The sequence below is a fragment of the Lepus europaeus genome, chromosome 20, assembly GCF_033115175.1.
Source record: "Lepus europaeus isolate LE1 chromosome 20, mLepTim1.pri, whole genome shotgun sequence".
Classification (NCBI taxonomy): domain Eukaryota; kingdom Metazoa; phylum Chordata; class Mammalia; order Lagomorpha; family Leporidae; genus Lepus; species Lepus europaeus.
Genome location: NC_084846.1, coordinates 30411238 through 30436856, shown reverse-complemented (window position 1 = coordinate 30436856; position 25619 = coordinate 30411238). Strand labels below are relative to the sequence as shown.

The 25619-nt window shown below is 41.2% G+C and overlaps 1 protein-coding gene across 1 annotated transcript in view; it reads left to right on the top strand.

Moving 5' to 3' along the window:
- The window catches only part of SKAP2 (src kinase associated phosphoprotein 2), a 176766-nt gene that overhangs the window by 104115 nt on the left and 47032 nt on the right, over window positions 1–25619 (top strand). Inside the window, exons 7-9 of the mRNA XM_062178813.1 lie at window positions 14207–14331; window positions 15176–15239; window positions 15580–15714. Coding sequence (XP_062034797.1) covers window positions 14207–14331; window positions 15176–15239; window positions 15580–15714 — 324 coding nt within the window. The remainder of the gene's footprint in view (window positions 1–14206; window positions 14332–15175; window positions 15240–15579; window positions 15715–25619) is intronic.

Sequence of the window (25619 nt, the reverse complement as noted above, 5' to 3'; positions counted from 1 at the left end):
TTAGGAAATATTTATCATCCGGGCTATAGTTGTAAAAATTCCAGAAAAGTAAAAACCATAGGGTTGTGAGGGTTTTTAAAGGTAGAAAAAAGTAAACATTTTAAAAGAAGAATTTCGATTAAATTAAATGCATGCATGACATTTCTCAGCACCCTTTACAGGTGTAAATAATCACAGCAAGCATGTGTGTGGAGTTTAGTACATATTGGACACCATTCTCAGCCCTTTAGCTACCTAAGCACATCAGCTATATTAAATTGTTTAATTCAAAACAACTCTATGAGGTAGGTCCTGTTATTATCCCTATTTATTCTACTATTAAGAAAACTGAGGGGAGAGAGGTTAAGTTTTGTTCAAGGTCATGGAGCTGGTGGTCATTGGCAGATCTGGGATTTGCTTCCAACTTAGGCAGTTCGCTTAGAGACCACGCTCTTAACTGCTATGTCATTGTAATAATTTTTTAAAAAATAAGCTGCATTTGTTATTAAATTTCTCCTAGTTATTTTAATTTTCTTATTTGAGCAAATAAAGAAACAATAATGAAATTTAATGAATGTAAATTCCTAGTTTGTTTTTTTTTTCCTAGGGAAAGCAGGGCAAAAGTTGAATATTGTAAAGTAAGGGTCATATAGAAATAGATAACATCTATTTCCAGAAAGGGCACTTTAAGGAGAAAAAAGGCATAAGAGCCAATATCACTTGATGTTAGTTTTCCCGTGAAATTGTTACTTATCAGTGTAGATTTGAAGTTTGTGCTATGTTTGACATTATGTGTAGCTTTATGGGCTTTTCCCCTTATTATTAAAACATACAGATAAGATTGCTGTATTTAAGATAAGCTTGTAGTACTTATGTAATACTAGAAATTGGTCTCACCCTTTGGCTGGTGGGATTAGTAAATGAAGAATTTATTGCACTCCATCCCTAATTTACACTATGTCCACATGGAAGGCTGGCAGCAGTGAAGTGTGCATTGTAAACTGTAAACAAGCCTTCTTTCTTCTGCTAAGGATAAATGGGTGGCTCTGACAGAAAATCTGGAGTCCCAGTTCTGTCCTAATTACCTTAGATCAAAAACTTATGTTACTATTATAAAAACATGGTTTTGTACAGTATTGTGAATTTAGGTCAGCATCTCACCTTTCCATACTGAAAGGCCAGAACAATGGAGAAAGGCTTCAACTTTTTTTTTTTTTTTTAAGATTTATTTATTTGAAAGGCAGAGTTATAGAGGGGTGGAGGTAGAGAGAGACAGAGAAAGGTCTTCCACTTGCTGATTCACTCCCCAGATGGCCACAATGGCCGGAGATATGCTGATCCAAAGCCAGGAGCTAGGAGCTTCCTCTGGGTCTCCCACATGGGTGCAGGGGCCCAAGGACTTGAACCATCTTCTACTACTTTCCCAGGCCTTAGCTGAAAGCTGGATCGGAAATGGAGCAACCGGGACTTGAACTGGCACCCATATGGGATGCCGGCGTTGTAGGTGCTGGCTTTACCTGCCACAGTGATGGCCCCTCAACTTCTTGTGACTTTGGTTCAATTTTGCTTCTCATTCTTGACTTATTTAAGAATCAATGAAAGGTGCCGGTGCTGTGGCATAGCAGGTAAAGCTGCCGCCTGCAGTGCTGGCATCCCATATGGGTGCCAGTTCGAGACCTGGCTGCTCCACTTCCAATCCAGTTCTCTGCTATGGCCTGGGAAAGCAGTAGAAGATGGCCAAGTTGTTGGGTCCCTGCATCCGCATGGGAGACCTGAAGGAAGCTCCTGGCTCCTGGCTTCAGATAGGCACAGCTCCAGCTGTTGCCACCAACTGGGGAGTGAACCAGCAGATGGAAGATCTCTCTCTGCCTCTCCTTCTCTCTCTATGTAACTCTACCTTTCAAATAAATAATAAATAAATCTTTTTTTATATTTATTTATTTGAGAGGTAGAGTTACAGACAGTGAGAGGAAGAGACAGAGAGAAAGGTCTTCCTTACGTTGGTTCACTCCCTAAATGGCTGCAACGGCCGGCACTGTGCTGATCCGAAGCCAGAAGCCAGGAGTTTCTTCCCAGTTTCCCACATGGGTGCAGGGGCCCAAGCACTCAGGTCATCTTCTGCTGCTTTCCCAGGTCATAGCAGAGAGCTGGATTGGAAGAGGAGCAACCAGGACTAAAACTGGGGCCCATATGGGATGCCAGTGCTGCAAGTGGAGGATTAACTTACTGCGCCACCATGCTGGCCCCATAATAAATAAATCTTTAAAAAGAAAAAAAAAAAACCACATGATTATCTCAATAGATGCAAAGAAAACATTAAAGAGAGAGAGAGAGAGAATCAATGAAAACTAATCAGGGTTTGCCCCATTCCTTGTCCTGATGGGTACATACCAGCTCAACAAGTCTTTCTAAAACTCCTGGGGTTTTACTGCAGGACCAATTCAATACATTCTAGTTAGGAGTTTTTAGATATTACTTAAGTGCCCGTTTATATTCTTATTTGATGAGAATTTGTGGTGGTATTATTCTCAGTAATTCTTATTTTAACAACTTTGTATCAATTTAGCCCCTGTAACCACTTCTACTTATTAAAAATGACCTTTCTCACATTCCCTTATCCTGTCGATAGTTGAAGATCTGGCTTATATTTCCTTCAGATCCTCTCTCTCTGTTACTGTGGTACCTACTGTTTCCAGTGATTTCGAATCTGTTTTTAATGGTTCTTTTTTCTTTATGTTGCTTCCTTGGGAATTTCCAGCTTAATTCCTTTCCTTTTGGATATTCTGGGGGAAAAAAATCTATCTTTGAATAGTTTCTAATTGCTTATTTGTTGTGATTCTGATTTCCTTCCTTTATATCTTTTCTTTCTTGGAAAAAAAAAGTCTGTCAACTAAAATACTTATTTTCTTTTGCAAGATCAGTTAGTTCATTTGTATGGCTGTGTTGACTGTAGTTCGTGTGAACCATTTACCTAAACTTTAGAAAGAATTATTTAGATATATGAGAACCGTAATCCTTCAGCTAAGTAAGATTTAGATAAATGGATTACGGAGGCACAGGAGGAGTTGATATCACTTACGAGGTTAAACTGTACTTTGTTACTGTTTGACAGATATGGTGTTCACGTTTTCTACCTTACTGTGTGTGCCAAAAAACATATTGACCTATCAAGATAGTAATGGCTTAGAAAGAGTAGCTCTGCCCTCTAGGGTAAATAACGCACTTACCTTTGTACCCATAAATATTGTCTGTATTTATTATTCATAGCCATTGGGGGCCCTTAAGTAGCAAATATCTATAGAACATATTTTATCACTTTATGAAAGCACATCCATTCTCTCATGTCCTTCCTTTTTCCTGTGACTGTTACGAGTCTAATTCATCAAACATCTTGGGACCTAGGTGTTTAGATTGCCATCAAGGCATTCATTCATTCACTCACTCATTAATTCATTTTTTAAAATTCCATCAACATTTTTTGGACACTTGGTAGGCAGTGGGCTCTGAGAAGCCAAAGGTTCTTGGAGGTGCTCCCAGTTTTTGTGGTGTAGAAATCAGTGGGAGAAAGAAGATGTGGTGAAGTGGAAAGTGGGGGCTGGGTAGGTAAAGTGATCCTTTCAGTTCAGTACAGTAAGTGATTTGGACAGCATACCTTTGGATCACAAGCAAGGGGAAGCTAATGCTTCGCTGAGTTAGGGAAGACTTCCAGGTGGAGAGTTTCCTGGGGTGAATGTTATGGTTTGAATAAACTCATAGATGACCTTCCACAAAGCATGGGCTGGGACTTAACCCTGAGGATGAGCATTTGGAAGGTGGCCACAAGGGCTTTGCTTTCATGAAGGAGGCCAATCCTCTTATAAAACGGGCTGGAGTGACCTCTGGAGCCCCTCTTTTGTCCTTTGGCCGTGGGAGGACACAACACTCATCTCCTCTGGAGGATGCAGGAACGAAGTGCCATCTTTTAGCAGAGAGTGGCTCTTATGAGATGCTGGATCTTGGACTTGCCAGCCTCCACAGCTGTGAGAAATAAACTTCCTGTTGTTTATAAGTGGCCTACTCCCAGGTGTTATGACAGCACAGACGAACTGAAACAGTAGAGAAGGGCCAAGTGGTGATTCCAGGCAGGGGGAGAGCTTCTGTGTCATTCAAGGCCACGGAGGGGCTCGCAGTTGGCATCCAGCCCAGAGCAAGGTGTGAGTGTGGAGAGGTGCATCAGAGGCTGGTGAGGTCCATGGATGAGAGCCTTCTGACGTATGGGCTTTGCTAAGGATTTTGTTCTGAATATGAGCTAAAGCAGAGGACTCCATGACAGACTGGGTTTTCAGGAAGAAGTTGTGATAATATTATTCAGGATGGGTGGGCAACAGCACCATTTAGGAAGACGCTGAACGAGTCTTAAGAGAGTTTATACCAGGGCTGATGGAAGGCAGCACCAGTATTTAAAGCAGATGGCTGGGGCTCCAAAGCTGTGCCTTTTACACAACTCGATGATTGTTGCCAACCCCTCCAAGATGCCTTGAATGACAGGCCATTTAAGAACCTGTTGCAAACCATCTTTTTGTGTTTGTTTGTATCTTTCCTCTTCTACTTCTCCTCTGTGTGATCTTGCATCAGCATTATGATCTGAAACTTATCTCTTCCCGCTTTGGATGGAGGGATTGTTAGTTCCTAGTACCAGCCCTTTTCAGGGCTGTCTCTGCCCTTTCTTCCCAAACCCCATTAAAGAATATCCCAGCACCAGTGGCAGTTATAAGTAGCCTTGGTCCTACCAAGTCATTCTAAATGTATATCAGAGTTATTTATTACATCATGTGGTTATAATTTCTTCACTGTAATGTCTTTTAAATATATGATAAAAGCTAGTAGAAAATTTGGGCTTAATACAGATAATTTAATATTATAAAACTTTCAGGACTCGGCAGGGAAATAACATTTTTCATTGAAACTGACCTCCCTTCTCTCTGACTTCCCCCACAACCTTAGCATTCATAGGAAAAGAGAGAACATAGCTGTTCAGTTTGAAATTTTTTGTGTATGGAAGGTATTTTGATGTCAAAAAGAGCATTGTGGTTCTTTTTCATGTTTTCTTGAATTTCATTGAAGTGACAGTATATTTGTATAATTAGAAGTCCAGTGATATTGTGACAACAATTTAAAACAGCCACACAAACTTTTATTTTTTTCTACCTGTCATTTGATAGAAGCAATCTCCTGGGTTAGGGCATTAGCATTTTATAATTCTGTCATGATGGTATATATCAACTGTGTAAATGAATTCTGATGTTTTAAAATTTTTATTGTGATTTTGTTTCCATCTGGTATATAAATAAGAATAGTGTTTTTCCCTTTAAGAAGTAGGAATAATTAATTCCACCTTTTATCATAAATTTCTTTTAAAGATTTATTTATTTATTTGAAAGGCAGAGCCACAGCGAGACAGAGGCAGAGAGAGAGAGAGAGAGGTCTTCCAACCACTGGTTTATTCCCCGAATGGCCGCAATGGCCAGAGCTGGGTTGATCGGAAGCCAAGAGCCAGGGGCTTCTTCCGGGTCTCCCATGAGGATGCAGGGGCCCAAGGACATGGGCCATCTTCTACTGCTTTCCCAGCCCACATCAGAGAGCTGGATCAGAATTGAAGCAGCTGGGACTCAAACCAGCACCTATATGGGATGCTGGCACTGCAGATGATGGCTTTACCTGCTACGCCACAGCACTGGCCCCTCTGGCAGATATATTTTAAATGAAACCGTGCACTGCTCTATCTCTTTATATAGCTATATAGATATTGCTACATCTGTGTGTATGTGTATATATATAGATACATAGAGATAAATGTCTATGTATGTTTAGATATATAGCTATAGCAATAGCCATTCCTATAGATATTCTTTGACATCCATGTCAGGTAGCATTATTGCAAAATGGTGTGATACACTGGCCCTGAGGTCCTGTTAACAGTAAGATAAGCCCGTGAATGAGCTGGTGAGTGGGGAAGAGGCAGGATCACATTGCGAGCGTTTCACCTGCCCTCGTCAGGAGTTTGGCCTTTGCTGTCTGGGGCTCAGCTGATGCTCTGAGCAGTGAAGGCAAGCAGGTAGCATGCCAGATTCTGCCAGGGTGTTGGAAAGATCATGTTGACAGCTGTCAGGAAAAGGGCTGGAGGAGGTGAGCCTGGAGGCAAAACGCGTTCTGAAGCCGTGAGTGGCTGAGCATGCAGTGAGTGAAGGCAGAGGTTTCCTGCCGTAATCATCTCATAAAGGAGCTGCCGCTTAGCCTAGGCATTTTAGCTGCTCTCGTGTGGCCTGAATAGCAGAAGAGCCATTTATTCTCTAATTATTGTAGAAGGCTCTGAGACGATAATATATATAGGGCATTAGATAATCTCTTTGTAATGATTATCTTAACAATAGGTATGTGTTATATCATAATTATGATCTGAAACTCAATTCGAGAGGAAAACAGTAGATATAGCAAAAAAAAAAAAAAAAAAAGGGAGGGGGCTTAAATTCCCATTGCACAAAAATGCTTAGAATTTATTCATTCTTCGTTCACAGCTACTTCATACCACCTTGTATTTCAATCAAGTTCCTAAGTTGAAAATGTGTGGCTGTATACACAAACCACTTGGTTTTTATGCTTGCAATACACTGTTATTCTAAAACAAAAAAAAAGAGGGGGTTGTTCATATATCTCTGAGGAGCTTGAGCAACTTGATAATCAGTTTGATAGCATTTAATGAAAGGGTTACTATTGGGGGGCATTCCTTACTAATGAATATTAATACCTAGGAAAATAACATGAGTCATTTACTGAGGGGGAAAGGCCTCCTTAAATATACGTAGCAGATATTATCAGACATTGCTGAGCACTCTGCGGATCTGCTGTTCACTAGCCATCTGGACCAAGCTAGCATGCTTGGTACAAATAACAGTAACCAACTTTGTTTAACTGTGCCCCCAGAGGAGATGATTGGGGGAATATCAGCTCTCAGAATTGATGGAAAGGCTAAACAACCAGGCTCAGAAAGTGGGCAAGAACTAAGAGAGGACAAGTGGCTAGAACTTCAGCCCAACCCATGGAGAGTCTGTCTGGGATACTGCTGGCTTTGGTCTTGCCATGCCAGGCCCTGTGATGTTGACACTGTGCAATGCCACCGGTCAGTGAATGCCATTGCAGCCAGAAGGGATCTGAACTCCTTGATTCTTGCTTTTTACTAACTTTAGGTTTGGTCCTAGTTCGGAGCATCCACTTACTGAGCTGGAATAGGGAAAGTCAGCCTTCTTCCTGGCTTCATTCTTGACAATCTGGGAACTAAGTAAAAAAGATGCTTGGATGCCAGGGAGCCCCAGCTGACAAATGTCCAAAACTCATAAGAATGCTGAAGGACTTGAAATTATGTAGGTACTATATTTATGCTACATTTAACAGGATCTGACAGTGATTGGTATTTTAAGTGTATTTTCTGAGGGCCAGTGAAGAAGGGAAAAGTAAGCATATTTGCAAGAAAAATGAACTGAGTGGGGTTTGATAGGTTGCAGTGGAGCATGAGGGAGAACGTAGGGGTCCCTGGTGAAGGAAAAGGAGAGATTGGGAATGGTGCCCAGTTTGCTGGTTTCAGGGCTGGAGTTAGCAGAAGGGCCATTTACTGAGATGGGTGCCACAGCAAGAAATATCACAGTGTGGAGGCTAAGGTGATCTCCATTGTGATCATGTTCTACTCAGTGTGCCTTCTGGATATTCAAGAGATCAAACACGTAGAGGGAGAAGTTAAAGATTTGGACGCAGGGCAGGCATTTGGTGTAGTGGTTTAAGTTGCTGCTTAGGATACTCGCATCCTGTATTGCAATGCCTGATTTAAGTCTCGACCACTTCACTCAACTACTTCACAGTAGCTTTCTGGGAATGTGCATCCTGGGAGGCAGCAGGTGATGGCTCAAGTGCTTGGGTCCTGCCATCCACGTGGGGGACCCAGGGGGAGTTATGGGTTTGTGGTTTTGGCTTGACCCAGCCCTGGCTATTGGGAGCTTTTGGGGAATGAACCAGCAGATGAAAGATCTCTCAGTCTCTCTCTCTCTCTCTCTCTCTCTCTCTCTTCCAAATAAATTGAAAACAAACAAATAAAATTTTTATTATTTATTTTATTTATCTTTAAGGATTTATTTATTTATTTGAAAGTCATAATTACAGAGAGAGAGACAAATCTTCTATCTGCTGGTTCACTTCCCAGATGGCCACAATGGCCAAAACTGAAGCCTGGAGCTTTATCTGGGTCTCCTACTTGGGTGGCAAGGATTCAAGTAGTTGGGCTACCCTCCACTGCTTTCCCAGGCTGTTAACAAGTAGCCAGATCAGAAGTGAAGCAGCCAGGACCTGAATTTGTATCCATTATGGGATGCTGGCATCATAGGTAGCAGCTTCACCTGCTAAGCCACACACCAGCCCTGACTAAATTTTTTTTTTTAATGTAAAAACTTAAAAAAGATTTCGATAACAGTTTTGAAACTGGACTGAAAGTAGAGAATTATGAATCATGATGTTGACAGGGATGTAATCCTTGGGATTGAATGAGCTTTCCTGGGGACAGTGAAAGTAGCAAGGTTTGTTAGAACATAACTCTTCCAAGTAGAGGAGCCCATAAAGGGATCAGAGAAGTTTGACCCAGGTTACAGGAGGAAATGCGAGATAATGTTTATCTTCTTTATGAAGTCTGGTGACTTGATAAGTAACATTCAATCTCTAGGACAGTGGTTGATCAGATATTAGTGCATATCAAAATCACCTAGAATGCTTGCAGAAGTTTGATTTCCTGGACCCAGTGCCAGAGATGCTTACAAGTGCCATGTAATAGCCATTCCTGCATTTTTAGCAGGCATCCACTATAGGTGGTTCTTTTTTTTTTTTTAAGATTTATTTTTTATTTATTTAAAAGCTAGAGTTACAGAGAGAGAAGGAGAGGCAGAGAATGAGAGAGAAATCTTCTGTCTGCTGGCTTGCTCTCCAAATGGCCACAAAAGTCAGGGCTGTGCCAGGCCGAACCCAGGAGCCTAGAGCTTCATCTGGGTCTCCCACATGGGTGCAAGGACCCAGGCACTTGGACCATCCTCCACTGCTTTCCCAGCACATTACCAGGGAGCTGGTTTAGAAGTTGAGTGGCTAGGTCTCCTACTGGTGTGCATGTGGGATGCTGGCTTTGCAGGTTGTGGCTTAACCCACCATACCACAATGCCTGCTACCGATAGATGATTCTTGAAATGTACTTTGAGAACCATTTTCCTAGGAAACAGTTGACAATACAAGGCTTCAGAACCAGACCTATGCCAGGGCCTGGCTTTTACTACCTACATTTGTGTGACCATGAACAGGTTGGTTAAGCTTTATATCAGCATTGGGTATCTATTAAATATGATATATTAAGTTCCTGACATACAGAAGGAGCTCAGTAAATGTGAGTTGTCCTTTTGACAGCTTAAAAAAAAAAAAACATGGAACACAGATGTAAACCCTAAAAGCCAGTTAAAAAAATAGAAGGAAATGGCTGTCATTAGCCTCCTGCATTTTTGTTTTGTAGGAGATCAGTGCCCACTGCTTTTTACCTTGAACTTACTGGATTAGAATTGTGTAAAATTAAGTTACAGATTTAATAGATTTCATTATCTAGTTTCTCCTGGCAGCCTTCAGTTCTGCAGACACGAAACCCAAGCAGTGTGATAGAAGCAAAGTTAGAGTGTGAAATAGAAGCCGAGGGAAATTTAACAGAGGGACAAACACCTCAGAAATCCTGAGGACATCAATGTATTATTATACAAAAATTCATTCAATAAATGACACTAATGTATCATCAAGGAAATATTAAATTATGTTTAAAAGGCATTGAGAAGTTAGAGTATATATGAGTATTGTAGAATTCCAGCACAATGACTAACATTTTTTTAAAGATTTATTTATTTATTTGAGAGCCAGAGTTAGAGAGAGGGAGAGAGAGAAGGAGAGAGGTCCTCCATCCACTGGTTCACTCTTCAAATGGCCACAAAGGCCGGAGCTGAGCTAATCTGAAGCCAGGAGCCAGGAGCTTCTTCCCTGTCTCCCATGCAGGTGCAGGGTCCCAAGGACTTAGGCCACTTTCTGCTGCTTTCCCAGGCCATAGCAGAGAGCTGGATGGGAAGCAGAGCAGCCAGGACTTGAACAGGTTTCCCAGGCAGATGTTTAACCTACTGCACCACAGTGCAGGCCCCAGTGACTAACATTTTTTGAAGTCTTGGCCTTTAAAGGAATAACTTCTCTGCTGTTTGTAAAGTTCACTTAGATAAAATACTTTATTAGTTCTTAATAATGAACTCACATAATCGTATTTGATTGACATTTTACTATTTTTAAGCAATCTATGTCAAATGGACAGGAGTCTTTGAGACTCCCAGAAAGCCCTGTGGAATCTGTGTAGAAGTTACCATGGACTACCACATAACGCTGACGTTTTTTCTGTCCAAAAGAGACACTCCTATGAAGGAAGCAAAGCAATCTGATCATAGCTGAGTCTGCTGATTTCATCTCTGGACTTCCTATCCCATATTGGCTAATGTAAACCAAAGACTATTGTATGGTTTGGGTTTTGCAAAGTTACTGAGAACCAGTTAGGAATTTCCTTCCATTCTCTTCTGGTTCCAAACTTTTAGCACACACAGATGTTGAAATAATTCTTTGTCCTCAAATACAACCCATCAGCTGCTAGGGCTCTGTATTGTCTTCTTTTTATTCCCTCTGCCACTCTCGCCCCTTATTCTCTGTTTCTCTGTCTGTTGAGGGAATTTTTGAGGTAGAGCTGATCTCATTTGTAGCACCGTTAATTCTATTTTTTAGCTACTTCTCATCCGTCATTTGTTTTGCGATGCATTTCCTATTCCCTCCCACAGTTGTTTCTCTTCAGTTTCTACCCCTGTAATCCATTTCTCTTTTTATTCTATATTACGTTGTTTTAACTTTCATCTCTTTCAGAATTTGAGTGCATGTGGTTTGTCTTTTTGCCCTTATAAAAGATGCAGAGCTGTTGTCTACTGTTTACTTTGTTTTCTGTTACTTTGCCTGTGCATTCTGCATCCTACATTACGTTTCTGTATTAGGTAATATTTTTATGGCACCTGTGTGTGTTTGCTTTTCTCCGTTTGCTTGTCCTTGAGCGAGGATGGGTTTCTATAATCTGGGATGCTCACCTGTGAATTGGATTTGTGGCTTCTCTCGTTCATCGCACCAGAGACTGATAATGTGGCTTTAGATCAGATGGACCCAGGAGTGCAGTCTTTTTTTTTTTTGACAGGCAGAGTTAGACAGTGAGAGAGACAGAGAGAAAGGTCTTCCTTCCGTTGGTTCACCCCCAAAAAGGCTGCTACGGCTGGCGTGCTGCACTGATCCGAAGCCAGGAGCCAGGTGCTTCTCCTGGTCTCCCATGCGGGTACAGGGCCCAACGACTTGGGCCATCCTCCTCTGCCTTCCAGGGCCAGAGCAGAGAGCTGGACTGGAAGAGGAGCAACTGGGGCAGAATCCAGCACTCCTACCGGGACTAGAACCCCATGTGCCGGCACCACAGGAGGAGGATTAGCCTAGTGAGCTGCGGCTCTGGCCAAGAGTGCAGTCTTGACTCCACGTCTGATCCTTGAAAATCCTGTTTCTCCTGGGAGTTTGAGGAAATGTCTGGAAATTGTTCAATGTGGCTTTGCTACTTTGCCTTAGGTTACTTCCAGTGTTTGTAGGCATAGATTCCTTCTGCAAACCAGGGGAGCATTGATTAGTACTTGTGTAGCACTCAAATTTTTTTTTTTTTTTAACAGGCAGAGTGGACAGTGAGAGAGACAGAGAGAAAGGTCTTCCTTTGCCGTTGGTTCACCCTCCAATGGCCGCCGTGGCCGGCGCACTGCACCAATCTGAAGGCAGGAGCCAGGTGCTTCCTCCTGGTCTCCCATGGGGTGCAGGGCCCCAGCACTTGGACCATCCTCCACTGCACTCCTGGGCCATAGCAGAGAGCTGGCCTGGAAGAGGGGCAACAATCCGGTGCCCCGACCAGGACTAGAACCTGGTGTGCCGGCGCCGCTAGGCGGAGGATTAGCCTATTGAGCCACAGCGCCGGCCAAGCAGTCAGATTTTTATGGTGTGTGTGTGTGTGTGTGTATTTCAGTAAGAAGGTAGGAAAGGTCTGATAAGGTATTACTACTAAATTTGTTGAATGAGTAAGTGAATTATTTAGTCGTCTTTGAGAATTTTAGAAGAATGAGCCAATTTTAATACTTGTTTCCTAGTTTTTTTTTTTTTTTTTTTTAGTTAACTGTTTTGTAAAATATGTCTTGGGAGCATCATATACATAAAATATTCTGTGAAAAAAAGAAGGGTTCCATGAACAAATCAATTTAGGGAATGCTGCATACTAAGTGTTTCTCTTAGAAATACAATCAGGACAGAAATATGTTAAAGGTCCCAAGAAGTTCTAAACTAACAAAGCTGTTTAACTTGTTTAATTCAGCCAAGAGTTTCCCAAACTTATTTGACTATATACACTGTGAGAATTTTGCTTTAATTTTTAAACCATACTTTTAAATCTCAGAGAATTAATTGTACATTTTTTCCCACAAAATAATCTTCAAAAATTTTGAATTGTTTTCCTTTTTCAGTTACCCAAAGAGTTGTAAATTGTGACTAAATATGATTAGAGCGTCCAGATTTGAGTTGATTTCTGGGGTGGGTGTTTGGTTTAGCGGCTAAGCCACCTCTCGGAACTCCTGCATCCTATATCCAAGCACCTGAGTTTGCCTGGCTCCACCTCCAATTTCAGCTTTTGAGTCCCAGCTCTGCTGCCAATTTCAAGCTTCCTGTTAGCATGCACCTGGGAGATGGTGATGATAGCTTAAGTGGTTGGATCTCTGCCACCCTTGTGGGAGACCTGAATTGAGTTCCTGGAGGTCACAGGCATTTGGGGGTGAACCAGCAGGTGGAAGATTTTTCTCTGTCACTCTGCCTTTCAAATTAAAATACACATATAAATAAAAAGAATTTCTTGCTCAGGCTTTTCTCATTTGATATTTTAAATAAGATAGAATCTCAAAAATGTAGGTTACTTTAGGCATCAAATTAATGCGTTTAAGAAAAGGAGATGCTTGTCTTACTGGTACACTGAGTTGAGAGAGCCCTTCGCCCCATGATGTGGAAGCATGTGTGTTATTTCCCCTGAACTCAGGAAAAGGGGCAGTTTGTCCTTACTCGTGGTTTAGATATTGTGTCAATCTAGGAGACAGACCTATAGCTGTGCAGCTTTACTGTCAACATGACTGGGTAAAGTAGGAAGGATGACTCAGTTTACCCTTCCTTTGGACTCCTCCCCGTATGTGTGCATCACTGCTCATTCAGCTCTCCCCTTACTGGTTAGGAAACCTTTTTCTGTGTTTTGTAACTTAAGTTTCTAACCTTGTTTTATGGCTCTTCTCCATCAAAGTAATTTGTTTCTCCTTCATATCTTTTTTTGTAATTAGTAGTTTGTTTTGTTTCATTTTTAAAATTTAGAGTTAAAATTTTAAAAAATAATTTATTTGAAAGGCAGAGACAGAGAGACAGACCATCAGGGGTCTTCCTTCTGCTGGTTCACTCCCCAAATGCCTGCAACAGCCAGGAAAGGCTGGGCCAGGCCACAGCCAGAGCTTGGCCAGGCTGAAGCCAGGAGCAAGGAACATCAACCGGTTTTCCCATGCGGGTGGCAGGAACCCGAGTACTTGAGCCATCACCGCAGCTCCAGGGCTTTTTGTTTATTTGTTTGTTGGTGGTGCTGTGGGAAGGATTTGGTGAGAGGTAAATAAAGCCCAGAAGATTTTCAGTTAGATGGATTCTCCCTCTAGCATACTTAGTGTGAAAGAACCATTGAATTGTAGCCGGGTTGTCCAGCAGGTTCTAAGTTCTAATTGTTAGGTTTGTCCTACTTTGAAAGTGTTGTGTTTCCATTTGTCCTTCTGAGCAAGACTAACTTGAATCTCTTCCTCTGGTTCCTTACGATGTCTGTTTTAGAACCAAACATCCCCAATACTGCCATATTTTAAAATTAAAAATGATATCTTGAAATGTTCTTCAAGCTTTATACTAAAGTAATGTAACCAATACTCTTTCCAAGAATTAATTATGAAACTCTCAATTAAAGATAATTGAGGATTTATATTCACAGCAGTAAATGAAATTCCAACTTGGCCTTTCTCTTGAACAGACAAACAACAGAAAGGTGAATTTGCAATAGATGGCTACAGTGTCAGAATGAATAACACCCTTAGGAAGGATGGAAAGAAAGATTGCTGTTTTGAAATCTCTGCTCCTGATAAACGCATCTATCAGGTTGGAGTTTTTATGTTGCCTTGAAATTAAGTTGATAAAATGTTCTCATTTCATTTATAGAGATATTAACATTTTGTTAAAACTGCTCTTCCTGACATGTTAATATTAAGTGCTTTTTTTTTTGTACATTGAATGCTCATAGATGGAGAAATACATTTTTTTTTAAAATTTCAGATTAGTTCAAGTGATATCTTCTTGAAAAAGATCAAGCAAATGTGTCATTTATCAGTTACTTCACATGTTGCATTTTATATCTATTTTAATAGAACTATGTAATTTCCTAAAAGAATTACATAGCAGAAACAGTAAAATTGTCAAAAGAAAAATATCAGAGTGTTCATGCATATTGTATTGCTTGGGGTGTGGGTGAAGTCTCACGTCAGCCCTGCACATCCAGAGCTATCAGCTCGGCATCACTATGGAATGTATGTTTAATAAGTTTTAAATATCTGAGATTGCAGTTGAAAGCCAGTTAATTAAGTTGTCAGGTAGTGTGTTGGAATCTGACAAGAACATTTTTAAGAAAACTGTACCCAGCAGTCGAAAGAAATTCATGGGTGTCTTCTAATTGTCAAGGGCAAATTTTGCTCATCAGTTCTGTCTTTGACATTGATGAAGAGAAGCAGCTTTTTTTCCTGCACAGCTGCCAGCTGCTGATCGGAGTTTCAAATCCATCATCCTCTGCTTCAATTACGTAAATTTGTCAAAATTAACTGTACATTATAAGAAGCATCCTTGCAAGAAAAGTACCACTAGACATGAAAAGAATTACTAATGGTCTTAAAGAAATGATAAGAACGTGACCATACCTTTCATATCTTTGTTCTTATTTGCTTTTTGTTAGTTTACAGCAGCTTCTCCCAAAGACGCCGAGGAATGGGTACAGCAGCTGAAATTTGTATTGCAAGGTAAGAGCAGTCAATGGAACAAGTGAGCACAGTGTTCACTGAATGACAAGTGATAACGGGTTTTCACATGCAAAGCTGAAGACTTCTCTGAGAATGACCAAGGGGCCATGACTGGTATTAAGAGAAAAAAAAAAAATGCCTTTGACTTCAGATTTATAAAAGCATCTTTTCTATAAGTACCAGCTAGCACCTCTATTTACAATCAACATTTAAAAATTTTTTAATTAAGGACATAGTGCCTAAGAACATTGTTTTTCGTACACCTGTGTTTATTAGGAACTATACTCTTACAACTCTTTCTCAGTCTTTGCGAACCTGCTCTATGAACCATGTTTTGCAGACATGGAATCCGATGTGATCCCTGAGGATGGTGACGAAAGAGAAGTCTATGATGACGTTGACCACCCTCTGCCAGCCAGTGGCCCACCAACCTGCGGCCGGCCCATAGACGATGAAATTTACGAGGAACTCCCAGGTACTTATTTTCTGGAGATTCGTTTCAAGATTTCTGGGCTCTTTTTGTGTGCACACACATGTGAGTGTGTGCATGTGTGTGTGTGTGATTTGTCATCAGGTTGACAACTCGAGTGGGAAATGGTGAGCTACTAAGAACAAGAACAAAGACAATCTTCAAAACTCTGGTTTATAGACAGGGTTCTGCTTGAGGTATTTCAAGTGAGTGGACGTGCACTTATGAAAAGTGAGTGGAACATTAAAACGAAGCAGATACAATCCTGATCTCTTGGGGCTTTTGGCTCATTAGCATTGTTTATGCTACATAATTTTTTAATTAAAAAATTGACTTGCCTTACAGTTTTTTCCACCAACTCACACATCATTTTTTATATCTACATCTCGGAACTTCCATTAACCAGAAGTTCTGTGCACACCCATATGTCATCAGCTTCTGCCTTCTGCGCCCCTGTCCCTGCTTGCTGCAGAGTGTTGCATTGTCTAGCAGGAATGTTGTTGAACTGTAAACAAAGGCCTTTTGAGGCTTGAAGTTTTCTTACTGATACTTTAGCGTGGACATGAAATCGAAGTTTTTCTTTTTCTAAATTGTCAGGCCTGTTTCAGTATTTACATGCTTCAGTGTTTGTTATCCATTAGCTTTCTTGCTTTGAAGTTTTGAGAATCAAAATAGAAAGATAGGATTCTGAAATTCAGGATTCTTAGAATATGAAAACATTCAGGAAATTGGATTACTAATGTGTAGGTTGTAATAAGCCTTTTCCTAGCTATTAAAAAAGGAATTATAAGCAATGTGAGATTTAACTAACATCCCATATGGAAAGGCTATGTTTCCCTAAATTGAGCAATTTAATAACATAATGTAAACCTCTAAAATTGATTTTAAAAATACTTAAAATCTTCCAAATTAATGCATAAACGTCATATTTAGCTTAGTCCATAAAGCATAATAACCAAAGCATGGACTTTAAAGTCAAAAATTTATGTTCTGACTGTCTCATTAATCTGTTCATCCATAAAATGGGGATAAAACCATTGAGAAGTCTAAGTGAGGTCATTGAATCATACAAATCCACAGTGAATTTTAACATCATCTTTGTTACTGTTCTGCAGATCATATCTAGTGAATTCTTGCAAGCGGTGCAATATGATGATACAATAATGGTTTTCTGACCATGTAATAATTAATAATTGTAACAATATTATAAATTCAAGACATAAAAATGACTGTCTACACCTGTCTTTACTATCCTAGAAGATGATTAGGGTAAAACTGTAATTTTTGGGGAGAATCGTCATCTGTACATTTCTTTCTTTTTTTAAAGATTTATTTATTTTTTATTTGAAGAGTTACAGAGAGAGAGAGAGAGAGAGAGAGAAAGATCTTCCATTTGCTGATTCATTCCCTAAATGGCTGCACTGGCCAGGGCTGATGCAGGCCAAAGCCAGCAGCCCAGAGCTCTATCCAGCTCTCCAACATAGGTGGCAGGGTCCCTAGTACTTGGGCCATATTCTGTTGTCTTCCCAAGCACAATAGCAGGAAGATGATCGGAAGTGGAGCAGCCAGGACTCCGACTAGTGCTCCAATACGGAACGCGCCATCGAAGGCCCCAGTACAGTTCTTTAGTGGAGCTCTGTGTTTCTAGCCCCTTCCTTTCTGGTTTATCCTAAGGAAGTGGCATCTGCCAGAGCATCAGTTATTCCCCAGTAGGGAATAGTAGTCTCTGCTGCTTGTTCTTAGCTTTATCTTATCATTAGTACAATTAATTCCGTCTTTGTAATGTTTGAAAGAACTTGTGAGAACTTTAATAACATGACCATCATATACATTATCCTTTTAAAACCCAATGGGTGTATTATGTTACGATGGTTGAATTAACTGTTAAGTTCTGTTTCTTCAACTTGGATATTCTCCACCAACCCCAAAGTAAAAAAAAAACAAACAAACAAAAAAAAAAAACAGGAGTAAAGGTCAAAGAGTCAGTTATTTCCTTAACAAAGACCCAAGAACAATCTCCTATAAGTAGCTGAAAGTTTAAAAATATGAAACATCTTTTATTTTCTCATGCTCCAGATGTTCTTCATCTTTTTTTTTTTTTTTTTTTTTTTTTGGCTTGGGGCCACCTAATTGTTGGAAATAATGGTTACTCTTTAAGTAGCTTCACTTCTTGCTGTAGCACTGGGAGGCATGTAAGCTGCCCTGGGTTTTCTTTGGCCTGGCCTGGAATCCCCAGTGGCTGTACAGTGACTGCACAGATAGAGCCGCAGGGGGCCCTGGGGAGGGGAGCTGTTGCAGGCAGCTGTGGAATGTCTGCTGCTTCTTTCTTGCCTGTGTGACCCACAGCCGCTTCAGCATCTGCACAGCTCTGCACGTTCCCTACGCTGGAGCCAGCAGCTGCAGGGGGCACTCGAGGGCCCCAGAGTTAGAGCTTTTGTCGGGTTAAATCTCTGAAACCAGGGAGATAACCTTTTAAGTTTAAAAAATTATCTGTCTTTCAGGACAAAAAGTGAACTTAATTCTTGCACACCCATGGAACTTGACTGTGATTTTGAGGTGAGGGTGGTGAGGTCAGTGGAAAAGCCATGAGTGCGTTTACAAACTGTTGGTGTTTTTCCAGTTCTGTAATGAGTGAACCATCCCTGAAATCTGACCCGTTCAGCTCTCAGAATTAAATAATACCACGTTTCAACACAATTTTCTGCCAATTACATATCAGTGAAAACTAATCCTCTTAATTGAAAGATGAGGCACATAAATGTATTTGAGCAAAAATCTAAGCATTTAATGTGCTCCTTTCCATCAAAAAGTTCTTTTCAGAGAAAGTAAAGGTCTTCTCTAATAAATATATTTTTTAAAAAATGTAAAATGGACTTGCAGTATTTAAGTACCAAGAAGAAAACACTGTTTAAAAATTATGTTACCAGGCCGGCACCGTGGCTCACTTGGCTAATCCTCTACCTGTGGTGCCAGCATCCCGGGTTCTAGTCCCCCCGGTTGCTCCTTTTCCAGTCCAGCTCTCTGCTGTGGCCTGGGAGGGCGGTGGAGGATGGCCCAAGTGCTTGGGTTCCTGCAACCGCATAGGAGACCGGGAGGAGACACCCGGCTCCTGGCTTCGGATCGGTGCAGCGCCGGCTATAGCGGCCATTAGGGGAGTGAACCAACAGAAGGAAGACCTTTCTCTCTGTCTCTCTCTCACTTTCTATAACTCTACCTGTCAAATAAAAATTTTAAAAAATTATGTTACCAAATATCTCGTGGTTTTTCATTTTCTGTTTTAAGATTTACTTATTTATTGGAAAGTCAGAGCTATACAGAGAGAGAAGGAGAGGCAGAGAGACAGAGAGAGAGGTCTTTCATCTGCTGGTTCACTCCCAACTGGCTGCAAGGGCCAGAGCTGTGCTGATCCAAAGCCAAGAGCCAGGAGCTTCTTCTGGGTCTGCCACCCGGGTGCAGGGGCCCAGGGCCCGATGACTTAGGCCATCTTCTACTGCCTTCCCAGGCCATAGCAGAGAGCTGGATCAGAAGTGGAGCAGCCAGGACTCAAACAAGCACCTACATGGGATGCCAGCACTGTAGGCGGTGGCCGTACCCACTGTACCACAGCGCCGGCCCCACAACTGCGTTTTAAAATTTATTCAGTTCAACTATATGTATCTAAAATGGAATATAAAGTAAAGCATAATGATATTTTTAAATTAAATTATTATCTATGTACATAGAAAAGGCAGCAATTGGGTCCTTAAATTGGAAATAATGTCCAACAAGTGGCCATAACTGGTGGTATCAGTAAGTGGTTACAGACCCCCAAAGATACATTCTAGCTTTATTTTTTTCTCTCATGGTCCCCAGTTGTTGTGGACATTTACTAATGCTGTTGTAAGTGATGGGGGTTCTAGCTTCACCGAAGTTTCCGTCCTTCGGAATGTCATGGAAGTATGTTGGTTGTCTTTCACATAGCACGTAGAGTGAGCATTTCAGAATTGTGAGTCTAGGCAGCCTGCTAGCATTCTTTTTCTTCCTTCATCTATGGTAGTGAATTATAAAGTTACTTAGTGCAGTGATGTTGTATCCTAGGATATGGTGTGAGAAGCATTTTTCCCACATGGATAACTAGATTCAAAGGTTTGGATGTTTCAGCTGCAAACTCTGTTCAGAGGGTAGTCTAAATATATATATATATAAAACAAAGAAAGGAAAAAACCCTTTCTGCCCTGTGGTGCAGAAAGTTAAGGCACTGCTTAAATGTCCCAGATTGTTATGCCTGGGATGAGTCTTGCCTCTGCTTCCCACCCAGCTTCCTGCTGACGTCCACCCTGGAAGACAGCAGATGTGTCTCAAATTCTTGAGTTCCTTCCACTCACGTGGGAACCCCAGGTTGAGTTCCTGGCTCCTGGCTTTGTTCTGGCCCAGACCTGTCAGGAGTATTTGGGGAATGAGCCAATAGATAGAAGATCTCTCTCTCTCAATCTCTCTCTCTCAATCTCTCTCCCTGCCTTTCAAATAAATAAAAATAAATAAACCTTTAAAAAGGGAAACATTCATAATTTAGGGTCATTGCACATATCTAAGGTTTATTTATATTTTTATCTTTGCTGAATATAAATGTGTTCTTAGTGTTGTTTTTGTTGCCTGTTTTATAATGTGATGAGAAGCTTTGGAATACACTTCTGCCTGTCACACAGCCTCTCTTTGCTTAGCCTTTGGCATTATAAGCAAATTCTTTTCATTACAAGAGGTGGGTTAACACAGATTAAAACCTCCAAATAGCTGGGTGCATGCAAAACACATAAGAACACAGGACAAGAGATAAAGTGACTCATTTTTATAAGTTGGAGCTATATCTGTGGTTTTTAACCTGGGGCAATTCTGGCTCCCAGGGTATATTGGGCAGTGACTGGAAGCACCTCTGGTTGTCACAGCAGTGTGTGCGTGTGTCTGTGTTTGTATGTGTGTGTGTTTGTGTGTGTATATATGTGCTGCAGACAGCTAGTATAGGGGTCAGGGGTGCTGTGAAACATCCCACAGTGCACAGGACGTGCCCCAGAATGAAGCATTATCTAGCTCAAAGTATCAACAGTGCAGAGAAGAGAAAGCCTGGCCATGTGATACAATAGACCACTTTCAGTTCACCACCTTTTTATCTCTGTCTCTTAAGTTTTAAAGATCTGTTACCGAAGCTCCATTTAAGAGTGTTTTTGTGGACACATCATAGGTTTTCTTGAAACCACAAAGCAAGGATTTTGTTCATGTGATGTTTCTAGGCCAGAAGAGATCAGTGGGACCTGCCCGTCACTGTTTCCTTCAAGGGAGTGCTTTCAGGTTCTGTGTCTTTTAGACAAATGAGCAAGACACTCTCACGGGTGACCATGAAGACACAAAAGGAGGGAAGTGTTTCTCGGCTTTTGATCTTGTTTTGCTCTGGTTGTTGATATGGTAGGTGTGTGCATACCTGGTTTATCACATTCCAATAGAGTTGTTCTTTTGAGGCTGACGGGTGGGACGTGTGGGTGAGGGATTGGACCTTCTCCGCCAGGAGTCAGGCATCCTGGAAGAATGTAGGTGAACAATGCCAGAGCCAGTGGGAATTTGGCAGGTGGCCTGAGGAGGAGTGGAAATCCTCTTAGGGCACTTCGTGTTCTTTTGGGCCTGGAGTTTGAAGAGACAAATGGGCTTGCGACAGTCTCTGTGAGCCACAGGGGATCAGTGCAGAGCTCACCCGAGTGTACTCCACAACTCACACTGGGTGCTTGTTACTCTCTGTTCATTTTCCTTTTGTTGTTGCTGTCTTAACTTAAATATTGCTGATGTGCAGAAAATAACCAGCCCAGCTTACATCCTATCCTAAGGAAACACTGTTAGCAGTTTCAGGAGCATCTTCTTGTTGTTTTTGCCCACTATAAAGCATACAGGTATGTGGGCATTGTCTTGCTTTTTCTTCTCCTTTCTTCCTTTCATTTTCTTCCTACTTCCTCATTGCCTCCCTCCTTTCCTCATTCTTTTGTTTTCCTTATTCCCTTCCCCTCTCATCCCTATCCTTTCTTTGCCCCTGGCTGTCATGCCCTTCATTCTACAAATCTTCTTGACTACCCGTTACATCCCAAGCACTGTGCCTACCCTGGCCAAGCTTACACAGGCCCCAGGGCAGCAGCTGCCCTGCCCTTTATGGCACAAGCCTTGACTTACTAATGCCTGTTTAATTTTTCATGTTCGTGTCATGTATATGTAATATATACACGTCTCATGAGTTTGCTCCTTTTGCTTCTCTGATATTGGAATCCTGTCTTCCAGCGGGTGGTGTAAGAACTAGCCACGTGCCCTTCTGTCTCGACACCCTCTCTCGAGCCATGCTCTCTTCTCTTCTTCCTCTCCATGTGCCCACCCCTCTGGCCCATGAGCAGGGTGCCTCTCCCTGTGTCTGTGACAGTAGACTCTGTGGTTGAGAACAGGAACTCTGGAGAGAAACACACCTAGCTGGGTCTCAGCTCTGCCTCTTACTGTGTGCTTCAGCCAGAAAAAGAGAGAAGTGAACACAGACAGAGGTAAAATGTGTCAGTAATTTAATTGATCATTTTTATATAACGTGTTCTTTTTATAAATTTACAAAAGGTAAAAACTAACTTTAGCCAATTAAAAAGTTAGCTGGGGCAAGATAGAGATGTGGGGTAGTGCAAAGTGTTGACCCGTCTAGGAGAGGAAGGAAAGGAATAATGAGTTAACTATTCTTTGTTATGAAATGAATAATTGGGAAGTGCATATTAAAATGTCAGAGTAAGTACTAAATAATTAGAAATGCAATGTTAAGTTCCCCCAGAGCAACAAAGCAGAAATAAAAGGTGACCACATTAAAAAAAACCTTAAGCCTCATGAGACAAGGAATGAGGAAAAAAGGAATAAAAACATAAACCTCAAGTTAAGAAATGGGAAAAAAATAGAGAAAATATGGCAAAAACAAATCCTAATACAAAGGTGTAATTATAATTAAGTATAACTTGTTTAAATTTATCTGTAAAAAGTGATCACATTGGATATATGTTTTAATTTTTTTAAAAAGTTTAGTTTTATTTATTTGAAAGGGAGAGTGACAGAGAGAGATTTTCCATCACTGGGTCACTCCCCCAGATGAGAACTCACATCAGGTGAGTTCTGGGTAGGATGAAGCCAGGAGCCAGAAGCTCCATCTGGTCTACCACATGGCTGGCAGAGACCCAAGTACTTGAGCCATCATCTGCTGCCTCCCAGGGTGTGCATTAGCAGGAAGCTGGACTGGAAGTGGAGGTGGGCTTCAATCCCAGGCACTCTGATATGCGATACAGAAGTCTCAAGAGGCAGCTTAACCTGCTGAGCTGCAACACCTGCATACATATGCAAACATGTAGTTACGTTCTAGCAATATCTGTCTTTGACCAAGGTTCACCTGAAACAACACCACATGCAAAGTTTCAAAGTAAAGTAAGGAAATGGAAATAAATATTTTAGGCAGTCCTATTCAAAGAAAGCTACTAAAGCAATGTTAACATCAGACAACACAGAATTTAAAGCATAAAGCAATGACAGAACTACAGAATGACAATTTGTAATAATAATAATAATAGAAGATAAAGCTTAAATGTATCTATTACATAATCTGGGAACCTATGACACAAAAACTTGTAAGGCAAATTTGACAAGTCCTCAATCACACCCCTTTTATTTAACACATTCCTTTTAAGAATCTTGTAAGTCAGGGGCTGGTATTGTGGCCTACTGGGTTAAGACACTGCCTGTGATGCTGGCATCTTATATAGGTGCCGGTTCAAGTCCCCGCTACTCCACTTCCTATCCAGTTCCCTGCTAATGTGTCTGGGAAAGCAGCAGAAGATGGCCCATGTCCTTGGGGCCCCTGTACCCAAATTGGAAACCTGGAGGAAGCTTCAACCTGGCCCCACCTGGCTGTTGCAGGCATTGGGGCAGTGAACCAACAGATAGAAGATCTCTCTCTGTGTCTCTCCCTCTCTCTCTCTCTGTAACTCTGACTTTCAAATAAATAAATACATCTTTAAAAAAATTTATAGAATTTGGTAGACAAAGAAGGCAAAAAATTGTAAATATATGAAAGAATCACTAAACTTCACCTGATATATCTAAAAAGATATCAGCCAATAGGTAAATACTAGAGAATACATAATCTTTCATTACACATAGAATAATCATGAAAATCACATAATTTCATAATTGAAATCTTAATAAGTTTCAGTCTGTATCATTCAGATTATGTTCTTTAACCATCATGAAATTTAATTAGGAGACAATGTTAACAGGATAGTTAAAAATAACTAAACTGCTGCTGAAAAACTGAAAAATAACTTCCTAAGTTGCTCGAGTTAAAAGGGGAAATCAGGAGAAACATCTGGACACAGCTGGGATGCCTGTGTCCCGCATCAGAGTACTTGAGCTCAATCCCCAGCTCGGGTTCCTGACCCAAGCTCCCTGCTAATTTGGAGAGTGGTAGGCAGCAGGTGATGACACAGGTACTTGGCTTCCTGCCGCCTGATCGGGAGACCTGGACTGAGTTCCTGGTGCCCGGCTTTAGCCCTCTGCTCACTGCAGGCATTTGGGGAGTAAACCAGTAGACAGGGACTCTTCTCTTTCTGCCTTTCAAATAAGTAAATAAATATTATTTTTTAAAAAAGAGGAAATAATAGTGGAAATGACAAAATATGTAGTTCTGAAAAACCAAAATGGTACAGATAAAAACTACCATTGTTTAGAAGAGGTTTGTCATTGACAAAAGTCATGTTGAGATGGAATTGGCAGTGTAAGGGCACTGAGAGGTGGTGGGACCTATACGAGGGGTTTGAACATGGGGGCTCTGCCCTTACCAAGGGATGAGCGTAGTTCCCACAAGAGCCAGTCACTGTTACAGCCAGGGATTCTGAAGGCCCGGCCCCCTTGTCCCCGCCTCTTCTGCTGCTTGTTCTGCCGGGGGGCCCTCACCAGATGCCCACCAGATGCCGCTGCCTGATCTGGGGCCTCCAGAACTGTGATCCAAAATAAACCTCTTAATTTTTTTTTTTAAAAAAATAAATTACCAAGTCTTAGGTATTCTATTATAGCAACATGAAATAGATTACAAAAATATGGCATTGTGTGTTAGACCATACTCAGAGGATCGCAGTGATGAGTAAGACAAATGGGAGAAGTAATACGCAAAGAGTCAAATGCACATCTGAAAAAAGACTACAAAATAAGTGCATTTAAAGGATGAAAGAGACAGGAGGAACAGGAAGGTTTAACAAGACAGAGGACATTTAGCAGGAATATTTTTTAAGGAACCAAATAGAATCACTAGAAATTATTGATGACATGGATTATTTAGCCACTGAATTCTGAATTTCCAGATGCACATATTTATGTTTACAATGCTTAGGGAACCAACAGAATACATAATAAAAATTCTAAACCAAAAGGTAAGCAAACATCAGCTGTTCCAATTAGACAAAAATGCTGGCATTTCCAAAGCAAAAAGAAAAATTACATGGGTGGGGCTGGGCTGTAGAGACTTTCCTGTGCACCTCAGATGAAGAGTCTTACTCTTGAGCTAAAGGGCCAACTGTTCACACTGTGGATTTTGTGTTTGTATGTATCACATACCACCAAAGAATCAGAATAGTTTGTTCAGAGTCTTAGCTTTGGGGGCTATTGTGGTGCAGCAGGTTAAGCCCGGCTTGTGATGCCAGCATCCCATATTGGGATGCGCTTTGAGACCCAGCAGCTTTGCTTCCTGTCCAGCTCACTGCTGATACACTTGGGGAGCAGCAGATGATGATCCAAGAGCTTGGGCCCCAACCACCCATGTGGGAGCCTGGATAGAGTTCTGGCCTGGCCCAGCCCCAGATGGCCATTGTGGCCATTTGGGATTGAACAATGGG